Raw genomic sequence first — 18,850 nt, 5'->3', positions numbered from 1 at the left:
GCACGACGAGAAGTTAATGCTCCTGAAATGTTTAATGGCGAATTTGTGTTTTCTTGCGATGACCAAGTCGATCTATTTGTTTTAAAGGTATTTTTTTTTAATTGGCATGATAATAACATACGTAATAACTTAAGACAGAAGTTCCTTTAAGTACAGACTAAATAGATTAATCGACTTGGTATTATATAGATCTCACAACTTTTTACGGCGAGACTTGAGGTTTTTACAGAATGTTTTTGATGGCATCTCACTTCTTTTTGTAGAGCGAACATAAGTCCAATTTGTATGGAAAGACGTTTTTTTTTCATAATTCAACATATTTTCCTATGGGAATGTTGTTCAGTTTCATGGGCTAAACACCCTTATCCACCCTATTAATTAATTAATTAAATTAAATAATTAACTGCAAATGTAACCTTGTAATCTTATACATTTATATGGGATTACAAAGTTATTGTTGCAATTGGTGTATTTAGAAAACTGGACCGAAATTAGAAAATATTAAAATTTTCCCATGATTAAGACACTAAACCCTATTTGTATTCTAAATTTTAAGCTTCTAAGTCTGCTAGAAGTACCTTAGACTTTTGATGATCGGTGAGTCAGTGAGTCAGTGAATCAGTGAGTGACAAAATTCAAAATTTTAACAAGTTGTCATTCTTAAACTACTGGTTCAAATTGACTGAAATTTTGAATATACCGTGTTTATACAATGACTAATTAGTTGCTGAAAATCCAGGCTTCTTGTTTTGTCCACAACGAAATTATAGGGGTGTCAAAAATAGCCCGAATTGCTTCGAGAAAAGGATGTTACGGCCGTGCCGCTTTTTTTTTGCTCGACTTGCGGGGGCACTTCCGTGCCCCCAGATAGTGTTTTTTAACGAACGGATAGGTGTAGATTGGTACCATTTTTCATCTGAATTTAAACACAACTCCAAACGTAATCGGCAGTCATAAATTAGGATATATGTATCTTGTAAATGGGTTTATTTGGCAAAATAATAAAGGTTTCTTTTGTCACCTTTATCAGAAATAAATATACTTCAGCTAAGATTACAATCATAAATAGTTTATCAAAATCTGTCCAAATAAATAAACAGCCATCGAAAGTGTTTTACACATTTGTGTTTGGTCGATACTCGATGATGTTATTAGTTATTTCTTCATGCAGGGAGCGTGCCTATCGCTGCTGAGCACGGTTTCAGTCCCAAGCTATAAATGAGAATTATTTTAACATAAAAATCCAATTGTACATTCGCCTGACCTGGGGATCAAGCGTGAGTCCCCAGAAACGTTCCGGTCCGAGCCGGTGGTTTGCTCCCATAAAATGATAATTTTCGAGCTTATTTTTATTGTCTCCAATTCTGTGTATCCGAGATAGCGTATATTCAGAGCATTGAGGTAATAAAGTAATACAACCATACTGTATATGATTAGATATATAGATTAGACCTTTGTTGACATTCGTACAAACTAAACGAAAACATTATCCCGATATTCTCACTGAATAGAATAGAAAACAGGCGTCTTCATATTCAAATATATTCTATTTAGTTATACATAATATATTTTATTACATATGTATAGTATGAGCAATACTTACATGTATATTTAATTTGTGTCATCATACAAGTACACGTGTGATGCACAAAAGTGTCAGTTTTTTCTGGTCTTTGATTGATTTAATATGACAAAATATTTAATAACTTTGCAGCATATAACTGTTGATACAATAAAGTATATTTATTAACTGTGAAATTTATTATTTAAATACTTACGTCCATTCACTTTGAGACATTAAATTATAGAAGATTTTCATTACCGAGCATGAAATACCTTTTCATAAATGAGAGATGATGTAATTTTTACGTGAGAATTTATATTGTTTCAACACACGTATTGTGAGACATAATGATATTAAAGGTTATACCGCTGGACGTTGCTTACCTGTACCATTTAGGGAAAAGGTCGACACTTACAATTTCCATTAGTTTAAGTAAAGAGAAGTTTATAAGTTTAGTAAATGCGAAGTTGTTTTAAGTATTCTCGTACCATTGGATTGTCTGACGTTGGTACGTCCGGGCGGCGAGCGGCGGCGGCCTGGCGGCTCCGACACCACGCCTCGGGAAACATCGCCCGAGATGCCACAAAAACTTCACCCCCGTTTTATTATTACTACGATGCTAATTAAAATAGCTACGAATAGATTACGGGCAGCTTCTGGCAGCGGCGCTTAATGCGCTGGCTTTACGACGTCACGCTTTATGCTCTCTCATTAGCGCCATCTCCTAACTCACTGTTTTTATGTATACACATTTTCCTTTATGTTATATTTACTTTTTGTTTGATTCCTTTTTGGATAACTTTTCCCGATATATTTCTAATTACGATATGCAATGCTAAAATGAATTATATATTACTCACATAGTACGTACTATAATAATTGGTAAAAGCACGGGTTTACTCTTGTTATTGTTGGAATTAAACAACAAGCAAAGTACAATTATAGCAAACCATTACCAATCAAAGCGCTGAATTATTTTCCCAATAATAACATAGTCTGATATTTACATAGGCAATGAACGGACACACTGCAACAATAACAATAAAATAATCCAGTTTCAGAGGCGTGTGATAATGACGCGACCAGCTCGTTAGCTACGCGGGGATTACCTATTGTTAATGTTTTAATTTGTTTCTGCCCTCGCATCCCAATTCAACCGTGCGCACATTAACACTTTTATACCTTTAACACGCAATCATTTTCTAGTTTTATGTCATCAACCGTGTATTATACTCAAGAAATAACGTTAGCTTTTGTTCAGAAAAAAAATTAAGCACAGAAAGGGTCGGACTGTCATTTAATCATGGCCAGCCAAAGCTAATATTTTAATACACGACACATATTTATTTGTAGAGTGGTATTGACGGAGCTTGACCTCGTTTCCACATGTGTTGCTAGGAGTTTTCGGGCGCACGTAACTTTGCCTTTTCGCAGCAATTCTCAGTGAGAGCTGGTGCCGGCCGCTGCCGCAGCCCCCTCGCCACAAGCTCACACCCTATTGTGTCCATTACAACCCTTTACAACTTCTAGTTTTTACTTACTTCAGTATATTATGTTGCACAAAATACGAGATCCTTACATTGTCAGAGGAAAAGTATTACTAACTGTGTGTTGTATTGTGCAACGTGGACTAACTGTATTTTCTTTTTTAAAAAGATTATGTATTGTTCAAACAAAAATATTCACTCTATATGTAATCAACAATCAAAAAATTATAATAATATGTATGATGTATGAGGAGACCTGACATACATAAAATATCGGGACCAGCAATTAATAAATTCCTATACATACTGCGCACTTTATTTACAATTTTCATAGTTTTGATGTTGAGCGCCAATATGTGAGTCCTTTTCTGAATTAAAACAGATTTATATGGATATTAACCGACACACACAACACAGAAGTGATGAAATACAGAAGTTCAAACCATTTCTCAGAACCGTAGCCTTTATGTTTTACTGTTGGTTTGTTTATTTTTGGGGTCTGGATCGTAAACATTCACACACCGATACACTTAGTTTAAGTTGGCCTTCTTTATATTCTCTCCAGAAATTCTTTGCTAGAGTAAAATGCACACTCTTCGTCGTGAATATGAAAGCTGTTAGTAAACTTACTTTAAGTAACTGTTTGTTTTATAAACTGTGTGAATATTCCAAACTGTTAGCGTCCATAAACATGGATAAGCAGAAGCATACGTGTTCCGCGTATGTAGGTACGCTCTAGGTAAATAATGTTTAAACTGGAAACTGATATAAGTGCACTTGCAACATTAAAAGGTTTCCTGGTTGGTTGCGGTGTTAGATAGTGTACGATGCTCGTGTAAGATAGCTGGCTGCGAGCCGCGCGTCCCTCGCCCGTGCCCGTACTTAATTTACTGCCACGGTAACGCCACAAGCACGCTCCATATCCAGCGCGTTATTGCCAACTTGAAAGCAAGAATAGCATACACATTTCCTTCATATCTCCTGAATTTAAGCGTCTGCCCACTCTAACATTACATTATATTCTTTTTATACAGCTCGTTCCAGACGTTATATTTATACAGTAGGTATCTTTAACGGTTCCCATTTCTGTATGGTTATTTTTCTATTCGATAGAATTTTGGACTACAGTTTTGAGAAAAACAATACTTACTGACTGAACCGCTCGGTTTCTCTCGCGTGTTAGCAGACGAACAGTAATAGATTTTGTACTTAAAATATTTTTGTTAAATATTATTTTGTCTAGTCAATCACCAAATTCCCGAATTTTCAATACGATATTAAATTATTTGAGAAAAGGTATCGCTAGTCGGTATGCAGGTGGCGTGAGGTGCCACATGTACGACACTTTTATTACACCACAGCCAGCCCCGCGAGCGAACGTTTTGTCACCTCTTCGAGAGGCTTACACCGTAAAAAGGAGTGGGTATTTTTCATGACTTTTCCACGCGGATGCATTTCACCGCTTTGCTTCAATGGGTTTGCGAGGTACCTAACCTCTACCGCTGAGTTATATCAAAGTGCTTTCGTTTCCACGTTCACACTGCAAAAGCTTTAATTCATGACCGGCAAAGAAAATATTCTCGCGCTGTGTAGTTGTAGAAAGGAAAAATCTGTTAAGTTCTGCTAAAATACGTGAATGTGGTTTTAACTTCGTGACTTAATTACTTTCAAGAGCGAATATAACTTGGTAATATAAGCAATTAGAAACTTATTTGACGCTGCCGGTCCGCCTGTTCCGCCTCGGGCGCAGGAATCGTGAGCGGGATGAGCCATTACGTGCTTTCGCGGAACTTTTCCTTTTAAAAGTCGTCTCTTACTCTTTTGAAACTTATTATATTGGATAATTCGCCCGAAAATATGAATATGATGGCCACAACTTTAGTAATTTTTGTAAAAGGCAGAAAAATTCTGTCGATTACTCCATGAAAAACGGTCTCCTTCGGCGTTTAGGCCAGATTAAGGCTTTATGAGAATCCTCTTTATTATAGCGTTAGCATGAGGTGGCGCCGAGTGCTTTACTGTTAAAGTTTTGACAGTTAAAATATTAAGACTTGTCTCGTACAGTACTTACTTAGTTGATTCGCCTTGAATTTTTATAAATTTATAATCAACACAAAACTAGATTTCGTAATATTCATAATTATTTACTTTTTTAGGTTGTAACATTCGTTTTATATCATTGTTATGTTTAATAATGTTTTTCTTAAATCTATTTTTTGCCTAGTTCATTCATTTTTATAATATTTATATCCCGTGAACGCAATAACTAAGTTTAAGTTTTAAGTCTATGTATATCTACCAGGTACTACGTATTCTAACGTTGCATTTGTATTGAGATTATAAGAAATCATTTGGTCCAATATATTATTCGCCGTGAACATCGTACCAGCAGTAACTAAAAATGTGGTTAACAGGAAGGAGGTGGATTGCAAATAGGAACGTATTTGATGTAATGTTTCATCATTAAAGCGATACACACAGTTGTATTTGCTCTGCTCCTGTATGTACGTACTTGTATTACCAATTATGCAAAGCGTCTTCCGCGTTGCGGTGCGCGGGCGGGGCGCTCGCGGGGTGCAGGCAGGGCGGCCGCTGTCGCGCTCTTTCCTCACTCGTAGCGAAATAACGACCTCAATTTGCATAACAATGCTCGTCACCCCTTATTCCCCACCAGAGACTTTCACAGGCTACGCGGTTGTGTCCCAGCGGACCTGACACCTTTTTTAACTCAAAATCTGTCCAGTGAAAGTGAAGTCCCATTCATATTAGACAAACGGCTTGATGAATATCATATAGCTACTATGTCTCACATGTGGTACATGAAGTACCCGGTGCAAGGGTTTCTTACCCGTGGTTCAGCACTAGTGAAGCTAAGTTTAAGTTTTGATTTAGTGGTTCTAGTGCGACGACAGTGTCGCGCCATCACGCTGAGCGCGCTGCGGCCACCACCGGCTTGTGCGATACCGAACCGAACACTTTCGGCCGCGCTCGTAACTTCTTCGTCCAACTTTCTGTTTTAATTGAATCAAAGTTTTCGGCTTTTTGCGGCGAGCGTGCCAGCCACGCACGCTTCCTAAACTTTCTTTATTAAATTATTGGAAGTTCAGAAACGTTCGCCTTTGAACGTGAATTCTGAAACAAAATTGGGGATAGTCTTGAGTTACAGAAAAGTATTTATCCTCTACGGATTTACGGCAAAAGTAGAGTTTAAGCTATAAATAAGTAATGACCGAGTGTCTCCATCGTGTTTTCTGTGAAAATCGCGGACAAAAGAACAGTGACGACAATTACGTAGGACAATTTAAAATCCGACGAGTAAACAGTTCATAAAGATGTACGATTCTCTTCGCTAACGACTAAAGCATTCGTCCGGAGCATTGTTTTGCGGCGTAGCTTTATCTGGCGCAGAACGAGTTGTCGTTTCAGTAATTTATAGATCTTTCCCCGCCCCGGGCTCTGAGTAACGATTCGGGCCGAGGAACTAGTCTGCTAGCTGCGAGTCTGTCGGCCTCCTGCCTGAATGCTATTAACGGTCACGTAATAGACTGCTGACTCCTCACGTCCCGGATTCAAATTTGAGTAAATAAAGGTATGTAGTCGACGTACTCGTATTGTACTTAGACTTTGTATTTACATTTACTTGGACTTTGAATTCGTGAATATTCTCTAGTTATCTTACATTCTTGGTTTGTTTTTATTCTCAAGGCACAATGAAACATTTTAGAGTGTACATTACTTTAATAGTAAACCAGAGTGAATAGATGTGATACAGAGTGAACAAAATTATAAAATGTTCTTTTGGTTCAATAAATTTAAAACCAAGTATTATGGGTCAAAAACCTGCATTAACGACCATTTGCAGCATTATTTTGACGAATGGTGCTTTATGATGTGTTATAAATGGAGATCTTTTACTATCTATCCTTTGCGTTCGTTTGTCTAGAGATCTGTCACGGGCCTGAATATATTTAATAGTATTGATACCCCGAGTTTTCTCAGATTCCTACCTATCTATTGATTGGTCTGCTGTATCTATACTTTTTACCAACTGTAGATGGTTTAAAAAACAATTATTTTTACGCGTTATTTGCTCGGGTTTCCGATATTGTACACAAGTTCTTTAAACCAGTGGTAATATATCTTATTCATGCCTGCATTGAAACTATATCCATATATGTGGATTTTCTGAAGCCGATAGCGACGGATATTGGAGATTTACTTAAGTGTGACGAGATCCGGAGAAGACTTTGTGCGGGAGCTTTAGCAACGGATCTTGCCGTCGCGTACAATAGCTGTTAGAACACCTAGTAATAGTTTTCTTCCCGTCTCTCCATTCATCTTTTACATGCTTTGCCCCGATGTCAACACTTTAAACTAATTTATTGACCAATCAGTTTTAACATTTTAATTGTAATTATTGATATGTAAGCTGAAGCCACGTATCCTTTATGTGCAAAATTGTTTGTTAATTGATTTAATCGCGCATTGCAGCCGTCTACGAATCCTCACTATCGTTTAAAAAATTGAAATATAGTAGGATGCCATGAAAGAATTGGCTCAATAACAAATTCTACAAACAAGTAATGTGGCAAAATGTCTTTAGACATAAAGAAATAAAGATTATTTTATATCCCAGAGTACCATTATAAGTTTAATACGAAGAATATTTTCATAGAAATTTTGTAAAATCATAAAACCCTACAAAGGTATCTATAGATAACGTTAGGATAAGTGCAAGCGGCAGGTACGTGCGCGCGATGACAGTGCTATGGCTCCCAACGGAACCCTTCTGCGATCCTCGTAAATTGCGAATATTAGATTATAAGTACGGACTGCGGCGAGCAGCACGGGGGCCATCAGCCGAATATCGAACTCGTGCGCTGGTTAACACTCAGCCGTGATCTGAATCTGCTTTTTAGTTAATCCCACTTGGATTATAATTTTTGCCTAACTTTCGGCTTCTTCATTGGACATTAACAAGTTACTATCATATGGGGGATAGGTTGTCGTTTTATGGTTGTTTATATAGTAGGTAGCAACGTTACTGTATCAAAACATTTCAAAAAGCCGCATCACAACTAATCCTTTCATAATCTTTTATGTCAATGACTCTCATAGCGGAAAATACTTTGAATCTCAAGTAATTTTCTAAGAAAGTCGTATTGTTTCGGAATACCCTCTTTATACTGATCATGACAATAACAACAGCTGTGCCGGTGCGCGCCGGTGTTGGTTTTCCCATTCCTCGCTTCGTTACGGCTTCATTAGGGCAGCAGCGGGTTCGGAGCGCACGCTACGGCCGTCTTCGTACCGCTAAGACATCGTGATTGCGCACAGCGGTGCTGGCTGAGTGATAATAGCCTCAACATTACTGTAATAATACATATTCACAATGCAAATGAATAAAATATACTGGGAAGGTTTTTGAAATAACCAGTATTTTGCTGCTTCACGCTAGCAAGTGGCAAATTCTAAATATAAAAATAATGTCCTACACTTCACCATTGTTTATGCAATGCTCGCTTCTTATGCCTCTTGTGTATTGCTTTAGAATAAAATTGCAACCTCTTATATACAGCCTGACTCGAACGAAAGTCTTGTAGCTTTAAAAAGCCCACAATATCAGTTTATTTTGTTAAAGTAACCTTCCGCTTAGCTTGGCTCGTCCTAGCGGGGGCACTTCCATGCCTCCAGTACATACATATCCTTAAGAATGTCCAACTTTTTATACATTTATGATATTATGGTCATGTTATTTCGTAGTGCCAATATTGTTACATTTTGCTTTGAAGTCGGTATTTTTTTTAATAAAGGTTCTAATCACGAAAATGCTTTTCCACAAAAATATCCTCATATTGTGCTATAAAAAATACTTTAAAACTAAAATTATGAAAGCTATAAGTTCATCACGTCGTTATGTTAAAACGGCGAATGAAACAACTCTACAGGAGAGGCAGTATTGGCAATGCATTAGGCACTTCGCAACTGTGCCTACCGCGCCTCTGCTCTTCGGCCTCGCGGCTTTTGTGAGTCGCGCCGTGTAATTACTCTGGGACTATGGGAAATAGCTCACCGGGCGCGAAAGCACTTTTGTGTTATTACAGTAAATTAAACCAGATAAAAAATAAAAGGGCGTCCTTTACTGGACTAAAGCTCAGAGGAAATATTCTCAGCTAGCTAATAGACAATTTATAATGTTGTACTATGTGAATAACAGATTTCATAAAACGTTTTATAATTAGGTAGAATGGAAAAATAAAGCAGTAAATTTTGGCAACAAAGTTATGCGTCTTCTTTGTGTCGGATTGTAAACATACTTACGAAAAACTCGAGCACAGTTCTGTCAAAGCATAGATTGCGTATTAGACGTTTCTTTATACGTAACAACTGAAAGTTATCGTCATATCTGAGTTGGGAACTTTTGCAAAGACAAATTGGAGTGGAGGCGGTAAATAAAGTTTTACGATATGCGCGGTTATCAGAAGTGTGCGTCGAAGCGGGGCCGGGGTGGAGGGAGATGTATTTATCTACGACGCGGGCTACATCTCGTTGTGACGTTACTTCTCCGTACACCTGTACGTATTAAATGCCTCGTTATCTTTCCACCCTTCTCCAAATTAAGAGCTTTGTATGTCGCCCCGCGTGGCAAATAAAATAGTAACTTAATTTATTATCTTCCATCAGATAATAGTATCGTGAAAGCCGATTACCTTCGTTTATTAGTAAGCTTTGAAAATACACATCTCATTTACATCAAACACATAGTTTTACAAATACATGTACCGGTTTTACAAACTCCCATGAATGTTTAAATATAACTGGGCTCTCTGAGTTTAAGTTCAAAGCCTGCTTGAAGTTACGATGTGAAGTATCTTTTAAAAATTCTTTTTATATACGCCAACCTGGGAAAAGTTCCACTTAGTTTAGTCCGTCGTCGTACCGTATCTAAGTAAGAACTACACGAGTGTTTGGAAAGTCCAGGAACGCTTTTAAGATGTTTCCATAATAGATGTCAAATGCCAGCGTTTAGAATTACCACAACACCAGCTTATTAATAGAAAGATGTTCTGATAATATTCTGAATTTTCTTAAATATGCACGATAAATATGTATCAAAAACATTCTGTAAAAACCTCAAGTCTCGCCGTAAAAAGTTGTGAGATCTATATAATACCAAGTCGTTTAATCTATTTAGTCTCTACTTAAAGGACCTTCTGTCTTAAGTTATTACGTATGTTATTATCATGCCAATTTAAAAAAAATACCTCTAAAACAAATAGACCGACCTGGCCATCGCATGATTTGATTATTAGTATGTATCACACTACACAGCACGACGAGAAGTTAATGCTCCTGAAATGTTAATGGCGAATTTGTGTTTTCTTGCGATGACCAAGTCGATCTATTTGTTTTAAAACTATTTTTTTTTAAAATTGGCATGATAATAACATACGTAATAACTTAAGACAGAAGGTCCTTTAAGTAGAGACTAAATAGATTAAACGACTTGGTATTATATAGATCTCACAACTTTTTACGGCGAGACTTGAGGTTTTTACAGAATGTTTTTGATGGCATCTCACTTCTTTTTGTAGAGCGAATAGAGCAAACATAAGTCCAATTTGTATGGAAAGCCGTATTTTTTTCATAATTCAACATATTTTCCTATGGGAATGTTGTTCAGTTTCATGGGCTAAACACCCTTACCCACCCTATACCCCCTCCCGTTATGTCTCATATAGTAGATACATATGTACACCTATTTATTTTATTTTCTACAGAAATAATAATTTAATTCATTAACTGCAAATGTAACCTTGTAATCTTATACATTTATATGGGATTACAAAGTTATTGTTGCAGTTAGTGTATTTAGAAAACTTGACCGAAATTAGAAAATATTGAATTTTTCCCATGATTCAGACACTAAACCCTATTTGTATTCTAAATTTTAAGCTTCTAAGTCTGCTAGAAGTACCTTAGACTTTTGATGATCGGTGAGTCAGTGAGTCAGTGAATCAGTGAGTGACAAAATTCAAAATTTTAACGAGTTGTCATTCTTAAACTACTGGTTCAAATTGACTGAAATTTTAAATATACCGTGTTTATACAATGACTGATTAGTTGCTGAAAATCCAGGCGTCTTGTTTTATCCACAACGAGATTATAGGGGTGTCAAAAATAGCCCGAATTGCTTCGAGAAAAGGATGTTATGTTACGGCCGTGCCGCTTTTTTTTTGCTCGACTTGCGGGGGCACTTCCGTGCCCCCAGATTTCCATTGATATTACGTTATATAATCACATATTTTGAATGAATTTGGATTAGGTTTAGAATTTTCACTTTCATTTTGCGAAAATGCCTGTAAATCTAGTTTTACTATTGCTAAAGTATCCAAAATCTTTGAAAATGTACTCTTAATTAAATACATTACGGAACGATATATTTTATTTCATACTTAACTAGTATATAATAAAAAGAAAACATGTTTAATTTTTTATGGTAGGCTGCATAGATAAATCGGTATTTGTGTCCTATAAGAGTTATTAATATTTTAATAAATAATACAAATCTAACAAATGTGTAAAGTGGTTATTTAAGGTGTGTGCAATAAGTTGCAACCTATGGTGTACTGAATGTACTTCGTTAACGTGTGTCGGATGATCCTTTGTCGGATATTCATCTTAACGCTCCGTGAATTCTTATGAAACAAGCCGCTCCCAGCTCTGCACAAGTCCACGTCTCGCGCCCGCGCCCCTCGCCATGGCACCCTCCCTCCCCGCACCGCTCCCCGCACTCGCCCTACACCACGAGCGAGCACGAAAACCGACTCCGTGAGCGTAGAGATAAAACGTATGTTCATTTTATTTCCACATTTGTCAGCGTTCGTTTTGTGCCCACTAACATAAATTGGACGTGGAGGGAAACCTCGCAGGTGAATGTAAAATAGCCGGGTTTTCCCAAGATAATACCACCGAAATTTTACGACACCATTATGCGATTTATTGGTCGTGTCACATTCAGAAAGAATAATATTTCCTAAAACATTTTCATAAAATATGTCACTTAAACATGGTGTCAGATAAGCTAAATTGGTCACCATATTTTATACAGGTAATTATGTATGTTTGTCAGAGCGGCCCTTAATATGATTTTTATTCATCCACCACTGTAACAATTGAACGTTCCGACTATGTGAACACGAGCTTGTTTCATTTTTTATTTTAGTGAGCTACGAATAAGCTACATGTTACAAGAGCTACGGCAGTTGTAGTTGGTAACGCTACGATAAGCGTACCAGTGCGGCGGTAGCGCGACGTGTGACCTGAGTGTCCGGACGTCGAGCTACTGCCAATAAACTGTTGTCCTGTTCGTTAATGACTGAAACGGCCGTTCAATTAAACGTACCAATTAGCTTACAGACTGACTCAGACTGTCCAATATGATGCAGCACTATTTTTCATTCAAATTTTATTTCTATATTATTTTATAAGATAGTGTATAAAGGTAACGTAGAGAACAACTTTTGTCTTTTTTATAAAATAATGTAAACCGCCAAAACTTTGTGATCTGAGAGCTGAAAGCTAATAATTAGCTAATGAAAATCGCGCCGGGCGCTCTGTTCTACTTCATAAATATTTTCCTTATAGCCTGTTACCACGAGCTGTCGATAAATTTATGGAAGGGCCGACGTCACCTGAAATTTTATGGTTTCTTTCTTCGGTACTCACCTCTTATATTTATTACTTGGGCACTTTTTAAGCTTAACATATAAAACAGCCTTATTTAGTATTTCAATTAAATTAAATCTTATCGCTGTTCTAATGTCAAATTAGAACATACAATGATTAATACTTAACTTTACTATCAATCAATACCATAAATTGAAGCAGATATTTTGCACATATAATTTAATGTTTCGATGAAATTTAAACAATTAAATGATGCATTAGTGTAACAATACATTTCACCAATTCGCTCGTGAATGAAAAGATCTGAAAGTTGCTTCTTTTTGCAAAAATATCTCATTGCACTCGTACTTGACATCACATAATTTTCTAGTTTTGTGACGTGTGAGTGTGTAGGCACATATTCCAAAGGTTCGAATTAGATAACATGCCAAGTTGGTATTTCTGATCCCATGTTCGATTTGTGCCACATTACCGACACCTGTGCGTTGGCCGCAGCGTTAGCTCTGAAAAACTATACTCTCACTGTAATGCGAGCACACTCGCAGTGGACCAATATTCACCTAATAAATACTTTCTCCTTCTCGAATATTCACTACGCTACTATTGAAAGTTTGCAAACTATTATTGAAATCGTGGACCTGAATATTTTATGTGCCTACTTATTGGTTCGTTCATTTGGAATAGATTTATTTGTTAGATATGTTTTTCAGAAGAATAATTAAGTTGTCCTCGGCAACCAAGCGTTTACCAAGCCATGTGACGGGGATATATAAATAGTAACTTAATGGATAGGTTTTTAGGTATTATACAAGATGGTTGAACTCCCATTAAGATAAATATAGGCGTACGCATATTGTACACAAATAAATACACCAACTGTTTATGTTACAAATAATTGCACGCTGCGTGGGGCGCAGCTCTGCGCTAAATCTCACCGAGTACATTAGCGTTTTCCGATATCTAAAGCACAGCGCTCACCACAGTTGCGGTCCAGATAAATTACAAAGAACTGCGTGGTTGAGATATCGGAACACTAATGGACTGCGGATTTTATGAAGCCTTTCAGATGATTTTGGTCGTTACAAAATTGTATGTAGGTACATTTATATTGGACAGAGCTGGTGTTTCATACGTTCGTAAATAATGCCTGAGTGAATGAGCGTGGACGAATAGTGAGTTGGCTGGGATTATTTCCGCACAATCAATCAAGGCGACTGATGAGGGTGCAGCCTGCTAGTGCAGAATCCACACTACGTAATTTTGTGACTCTATCCATGTCTGTCCGATATGTATATGTAGCTGCCACTGGCAATCTGTTATTTGGCATTGTATACAAAGAAAAGACGTGAAGTCACCGTATGAAATAAACTATTGTGATTGGCTTGAATATACACACAATAACTACTAATTATAAGGCTCGTAAAGCCACATTTAATAATAAAGTTAACACTTCGACTCTTATATAAAAACTTATCCCTAAGAAAACAAAGTAATGAAAGATAGTAACAGGTTCAATTAAGGTTCCGGAGAAATATTTGTTCACCGTCAAAAATATATACTTACTGTCACATTTTCAATCGTTCTTTTTTGTATGAAAATATCAATGGTATCATTGCTTTCTTTGCTCAGTAAACAAGTACGCAGTGATTGTAAAATACTTTGAAATTAATATGCAGTGGTTTTTCACTATTTTTGTTAGGAAAATTGGTATCTTCCCTAACTTCACATAAAAGGGTTACGCTGACATACTACAAACGAATTATTACAATTAAAACTAGACATATTATTACCTATATAATTACTGGCGTTCTAAAAGTATCCATTGTCCCGATAAAAAGCGTTGTTTTTATTTAAAAAATAAATTTGAAGCGGAGCCATATAAAAATTTGGTAGCCATTCGAAATTGCAGCGTTTAGTCGAAAGTTGGTATTAAGAGGGCGGTGGTAGAGGTAGCGGCGCGCCCACCCTTGGACGTGGCTGTAGTTCGACGCGTTGCCGCTTGCTCTGATGCTGCGGTATATGGCCCGTGAATAATCCCGTAATACTCGACTTAATGGCTTGGAATTAAACAATTAGTTGTTTTCTTTCTGCCTCGTCAATGATGAAGTTTCGCCTGAATACCACTGAACACCGCGCGCGCCGGTTTCAACAAAGATTTGTTTTTATTTATTGCTTACCTATTTACTTTTAACTTTCGGACACCTTTACATGTTTAACAATGGAAATTTTGGTGCCCAGAAAATGGGTAATTGATAGTTGAATGGAGATTACATACTAGTATGTCCTAACACTAGGCTGTGGCTGTGGTTTTAAAGCGTATTTCTGATTGTCTACTGTATTAATTTACCTAATAAGCGCGCGCTTTGTTCACTTACAGTAACACGACGAGTAGACGTTTTAATCAAGGCTAACGAATTTTTAACCTGAGGTATTAAAGAGACTGCGGCTGTGGTGTGCTCAGAGACGCGACGCCGCCGTCGCTGCCCCGACACGGCTTGCCACTTCTCGTGCTCGACGCGTTGTTCTTATCTTTGAGTAATTACCTTGTTGTTTTGTGTTTATTGTTGGGATACCGAGCCGTTTTCTCTCTTATTACATGATTACTGTAGTGCTACGGTAATGCCACAGGGAATATTCTTTAGAGGTGCTGGGCTTTATTACTTACTATACAAGCCAGTACTAACTCGTACCTATTATGGTTGATTTGTTTTCAGTAGTTTTGACTGGTAAAGAGTTTTGACTGCGCCATACATCACATTTTCTGTTATTATTTATGTAGCTCCTATTTAACGTATTGATTTACTATTTTTTCTATGTTCTTGAGAGAACAGCCATAACATTATTCGTACACGAAATAATTTATTTTTTATATCTACACAATATTTTGTACAACAAGCAGCCTCACCAGTGTGAGTAGAAAATTTATAGTATCGTAAAACTTGTGATTGGGGTTCGTACGTGTTATATAAGCTTTAAATTAAAATATCTTGGAGGCGAGTGTGTTATGAGGCCGTCAACTAGGCTGCTATAATATTCGTAAGGATATTTATATTGCCGGCGCTCGGCTTGCACGCTGCAGCTCATGTGCACCTGCGGATATTGCCGCGTAAATCAAATTTCTTATTTCGCCTCAACACTTATTTCTGCCACGGCATGTTTACCTTGTGCGACGGTGTCTTCGCAACGTATTACTTGGACATATTAAAAGTACACTAGTACACCACATATTACACCGTTATAACTTTTTGCGTGTTGTAACTTCGAATTGCCATTCCGTTTTATTATATTTGCCCATAATAATCAGACTGTAATATTAGATGTATACTACGTGTATACTACATGGATACTTATTGATCATTTAAGTCTGCTCATGAAATTATCAACATTGAAATAATTAGCGGAGCATATAATGCGCGCACCGCAACACGATGGCATGAATTACACCCCGTAATGACCATCTATATGCCAATACGATTAATATTTAATGCTGCTATTCTGCGCGGAATTACCCCAGTGTCTGTGGTTGAGCTTGCACTGAATTACTGCATCTGAATGGGTGTCAAATGCTTTGTCATCTCTTTGTTATACCTGGGGCTATAAATATAATACCATTCCTTTTAATATTATACCACAGTAAAGTGAAGGAGTTTATTTTCGACATCACAATTTATATATTTAATAACTTCTCTTCTAAACCATTTTTAAATACATGCTACGAGGGTGTCAAAATGCTAAAGCTGACATTCACTTCGCCACTTTGACATATTTCAACTGTGTTACTTACGTTGTCTACAGAATCTGTTAAGGTATTTTTTGTTGTCATTTCAAAGTGAAAACACTCATCTTACGGACCCTTGCAAATTAATTGCAGGAATGACAGAGCACAACGCTCGGCTCTCTTAATGCTCGCTCACAAAGCAAAACGGCTTGGGCGGCACCGTAGCGGCACGCAGCAGCGGTGATTATGATAATGACGCGGTAGCCGCGCTTTTTGCGCCGTTCGCCCTATATTACTGAACTCGACACCATTTTCTGGTATAGCTCGTGCGCCCACCAGCGCATCGTGCCGTGAGCGAGCGCGGCTTTGCCTTTCGCTGCTCGCCTCAACCATTCCGAGACGCTTATAAATTATGCAAGTCGCCATAATCCACGCCCTAAACGCCTTCTCCGCCGCCTCAATTATTCATTCGAGCGGTTTGATGTTTTAGAAAATTGTCGCGATACTCGAGACGAGCTGTGCTTTATAATTCAGGAGCCAAATATCGTCGCAGCTGCCACCGCCACTCAATCGGCGTCTATAATACAGATAGCTTAAAGTGCATACTGACCCTATTTTTACCTACATGATAAGATGATTAGCGAAAAGATACACAAGAAATAAACAAAACATTTTATTTGTGTTCACAGGATTCAGAGGGTGACACACCTTTGCACGACGCTACCTCGAAGAAGCGCGACGACATGTTGACTTTATTATTGGAACATGGAGCTGACATGACTCTTACAAATAACAACGGATTCAACGCGCTCCACCACGCTGCTTTGCGAGGCAATCCAAGGTAAGATAAAGTATAAGATTTTATATTATTGTAACTCAAACATTTGTTGCACTACTCAGAGAATCTATAAATAACGTGAACGTGATTTAACGAAATCATAATTTTTGTTCTAAGTCGCTTTGTTCGACTATTTTAATGAACTACAAAACGAAAAAAAACATGTTAAATTTTTCAGTGCTTATGTACTAGTAATCATTATGATGGTTAATTACTTGCTTCAAACATTCCCTAGAACACGAGTTTGTATAATATTACCTACAAAGTATCGTCCTGAATATTTTTCCCTGAAGGCAGTAACACTGTAATAGTTGATTGTAATATAAGATGTGTGTGTAAAGATAATATTCGGGCACACTTATCTAGCTGAGACCTTTATAACGTGGACTTTGTCTGAAATAAACATAACGTCGCTTGTTGCCCGACATTATCCCTAGGAGAATGGGTAGTTATGAGCGAGCCTGCCGCACAATAAACTGCTTACACGTCTAATACCGCGGTCCGAGAGGATGTGTTGCCTACGCCTTGTGTGATGTCTTTATTGCTTGCCACCATTTGCGCAAGTTTTATCACAAGCGGATATGAACTTTAAGATACCTTAAATTTGAACTTCAAAAATATCATGAATACGATAACTGTATATTAGAAATTGTTCTCATCGTAAGAGTTTCGAGATCAGGACGCCTCTTGATTCAGCTACAGTATTCGTAGCAACATGCTACGGAATGCCGTAGACATTAGTTTGTCAAGAGCTCTTTACTAATATGTTAATACTTCACAATTCAGATACATATACAGATACGTACATCTAACACATCTTCTAAATATTATAAGAACAAAATCCAAAACATATTGGAAGTAATTTAAAACTAAAAATGTTGCAATGTACACGGACGGCTAAGGTCTACGGTATTTCGTAGCACGTTGCTACGATTACTGTAGCAGAAGCCTTAATAGTTTTCTCCTAAGAAAAATATTTTCCAGTGTTTTATGTAGTCGTATTAAAAAGACGGTTGTTGCAATAGACTAGTTTACTCGTCTTGCTTGTTTTTCTTGGCGGGATTGAATGGAAAACAAAGTTTAATGACTGTGCTGCGAGGAAATTGTCTCACATGTTAGAGTTTAAGACATTTTCTAGTGTCAAGCTTACCACTAGATCCAGTTTAATCAAGATGTTTTGTTCGACATATGAGGTATATGGTCTTCGGTCTTTTCTATTTTAAATCCATAGTAATAAGATAGGAAAGGAGGGATTAGATTTATTGTCTGTTTATTTGTTTGGTCCTGTCATTCACTTATTCCCTATTCATAATCTAGTTGATTATTAAAGTTATATGTTCATACAAATGTCTCTTATCCTAGATAAGTCAATATCTTACTATATATTTATATCAAAGCACCCACGAGCCCGCAAGAGAGAGGTTAGATAAAATTGATTCATGAAAAAGAAAACTTTGGTAATGTATTATGAATCGGTAAGAGTTAGAATAATGAATCTCCGCTGCTGAATCGTGCGTAAAGCGGTTTATTTGTGGAGGGTCCGAGGAGACGTT

At 37.2% G+C, this 18,850-nt stretch overlaps 1 protein-coding gene across 2 annotated transcripts in view; it reads left to right on the top strand.

Moving 5' to 3' along the window:
- The window catches only part of mib1 (E3 ubiquitin-protein ligase mind bomb 1), a 141,706-nt gene that overhangs the window by 26,872 nt on the left and 95,984 nt on the right, over positions 1 to 18,850 (top strand). For both annotated transcript variants that reach the window (XM_076136297.1, XM_076136296.1), the window contains exon 11: positions 17,149 to 17,300. In XM_076136297.1, coding sequence (XP_075992412.1) covers positions 17,149 to 17,300 — 152 coding nt within the window. The remainder of the gene's footprint in view (positions 1 to 17,148; positions 17,301 to 18,850) is intronic.

Source organism: Anticarsia gemmatalis, chromosome 3 (genome assembly GCF_050436995.1).
Source record: "Anticarsia gemmatalis isolate Benzon Research Colony breed Stoneville strain chromosome 3, ilAntGemm2 primary, whole genome shotgun sequence".
NCBI classification, from domain to species: domain Eukaryota; kingdom Metazoa; phylum Arthropoda; class Insecta; order Lepidoptera; family Erebidae; genus Anticarsia; species Anticarsia gemmatalis.
The sequence above is the reverse complement of the archived record's forward strand: the minus strand, read 5'-3'. Positions and strand labels throughout refer to the sequence as shown.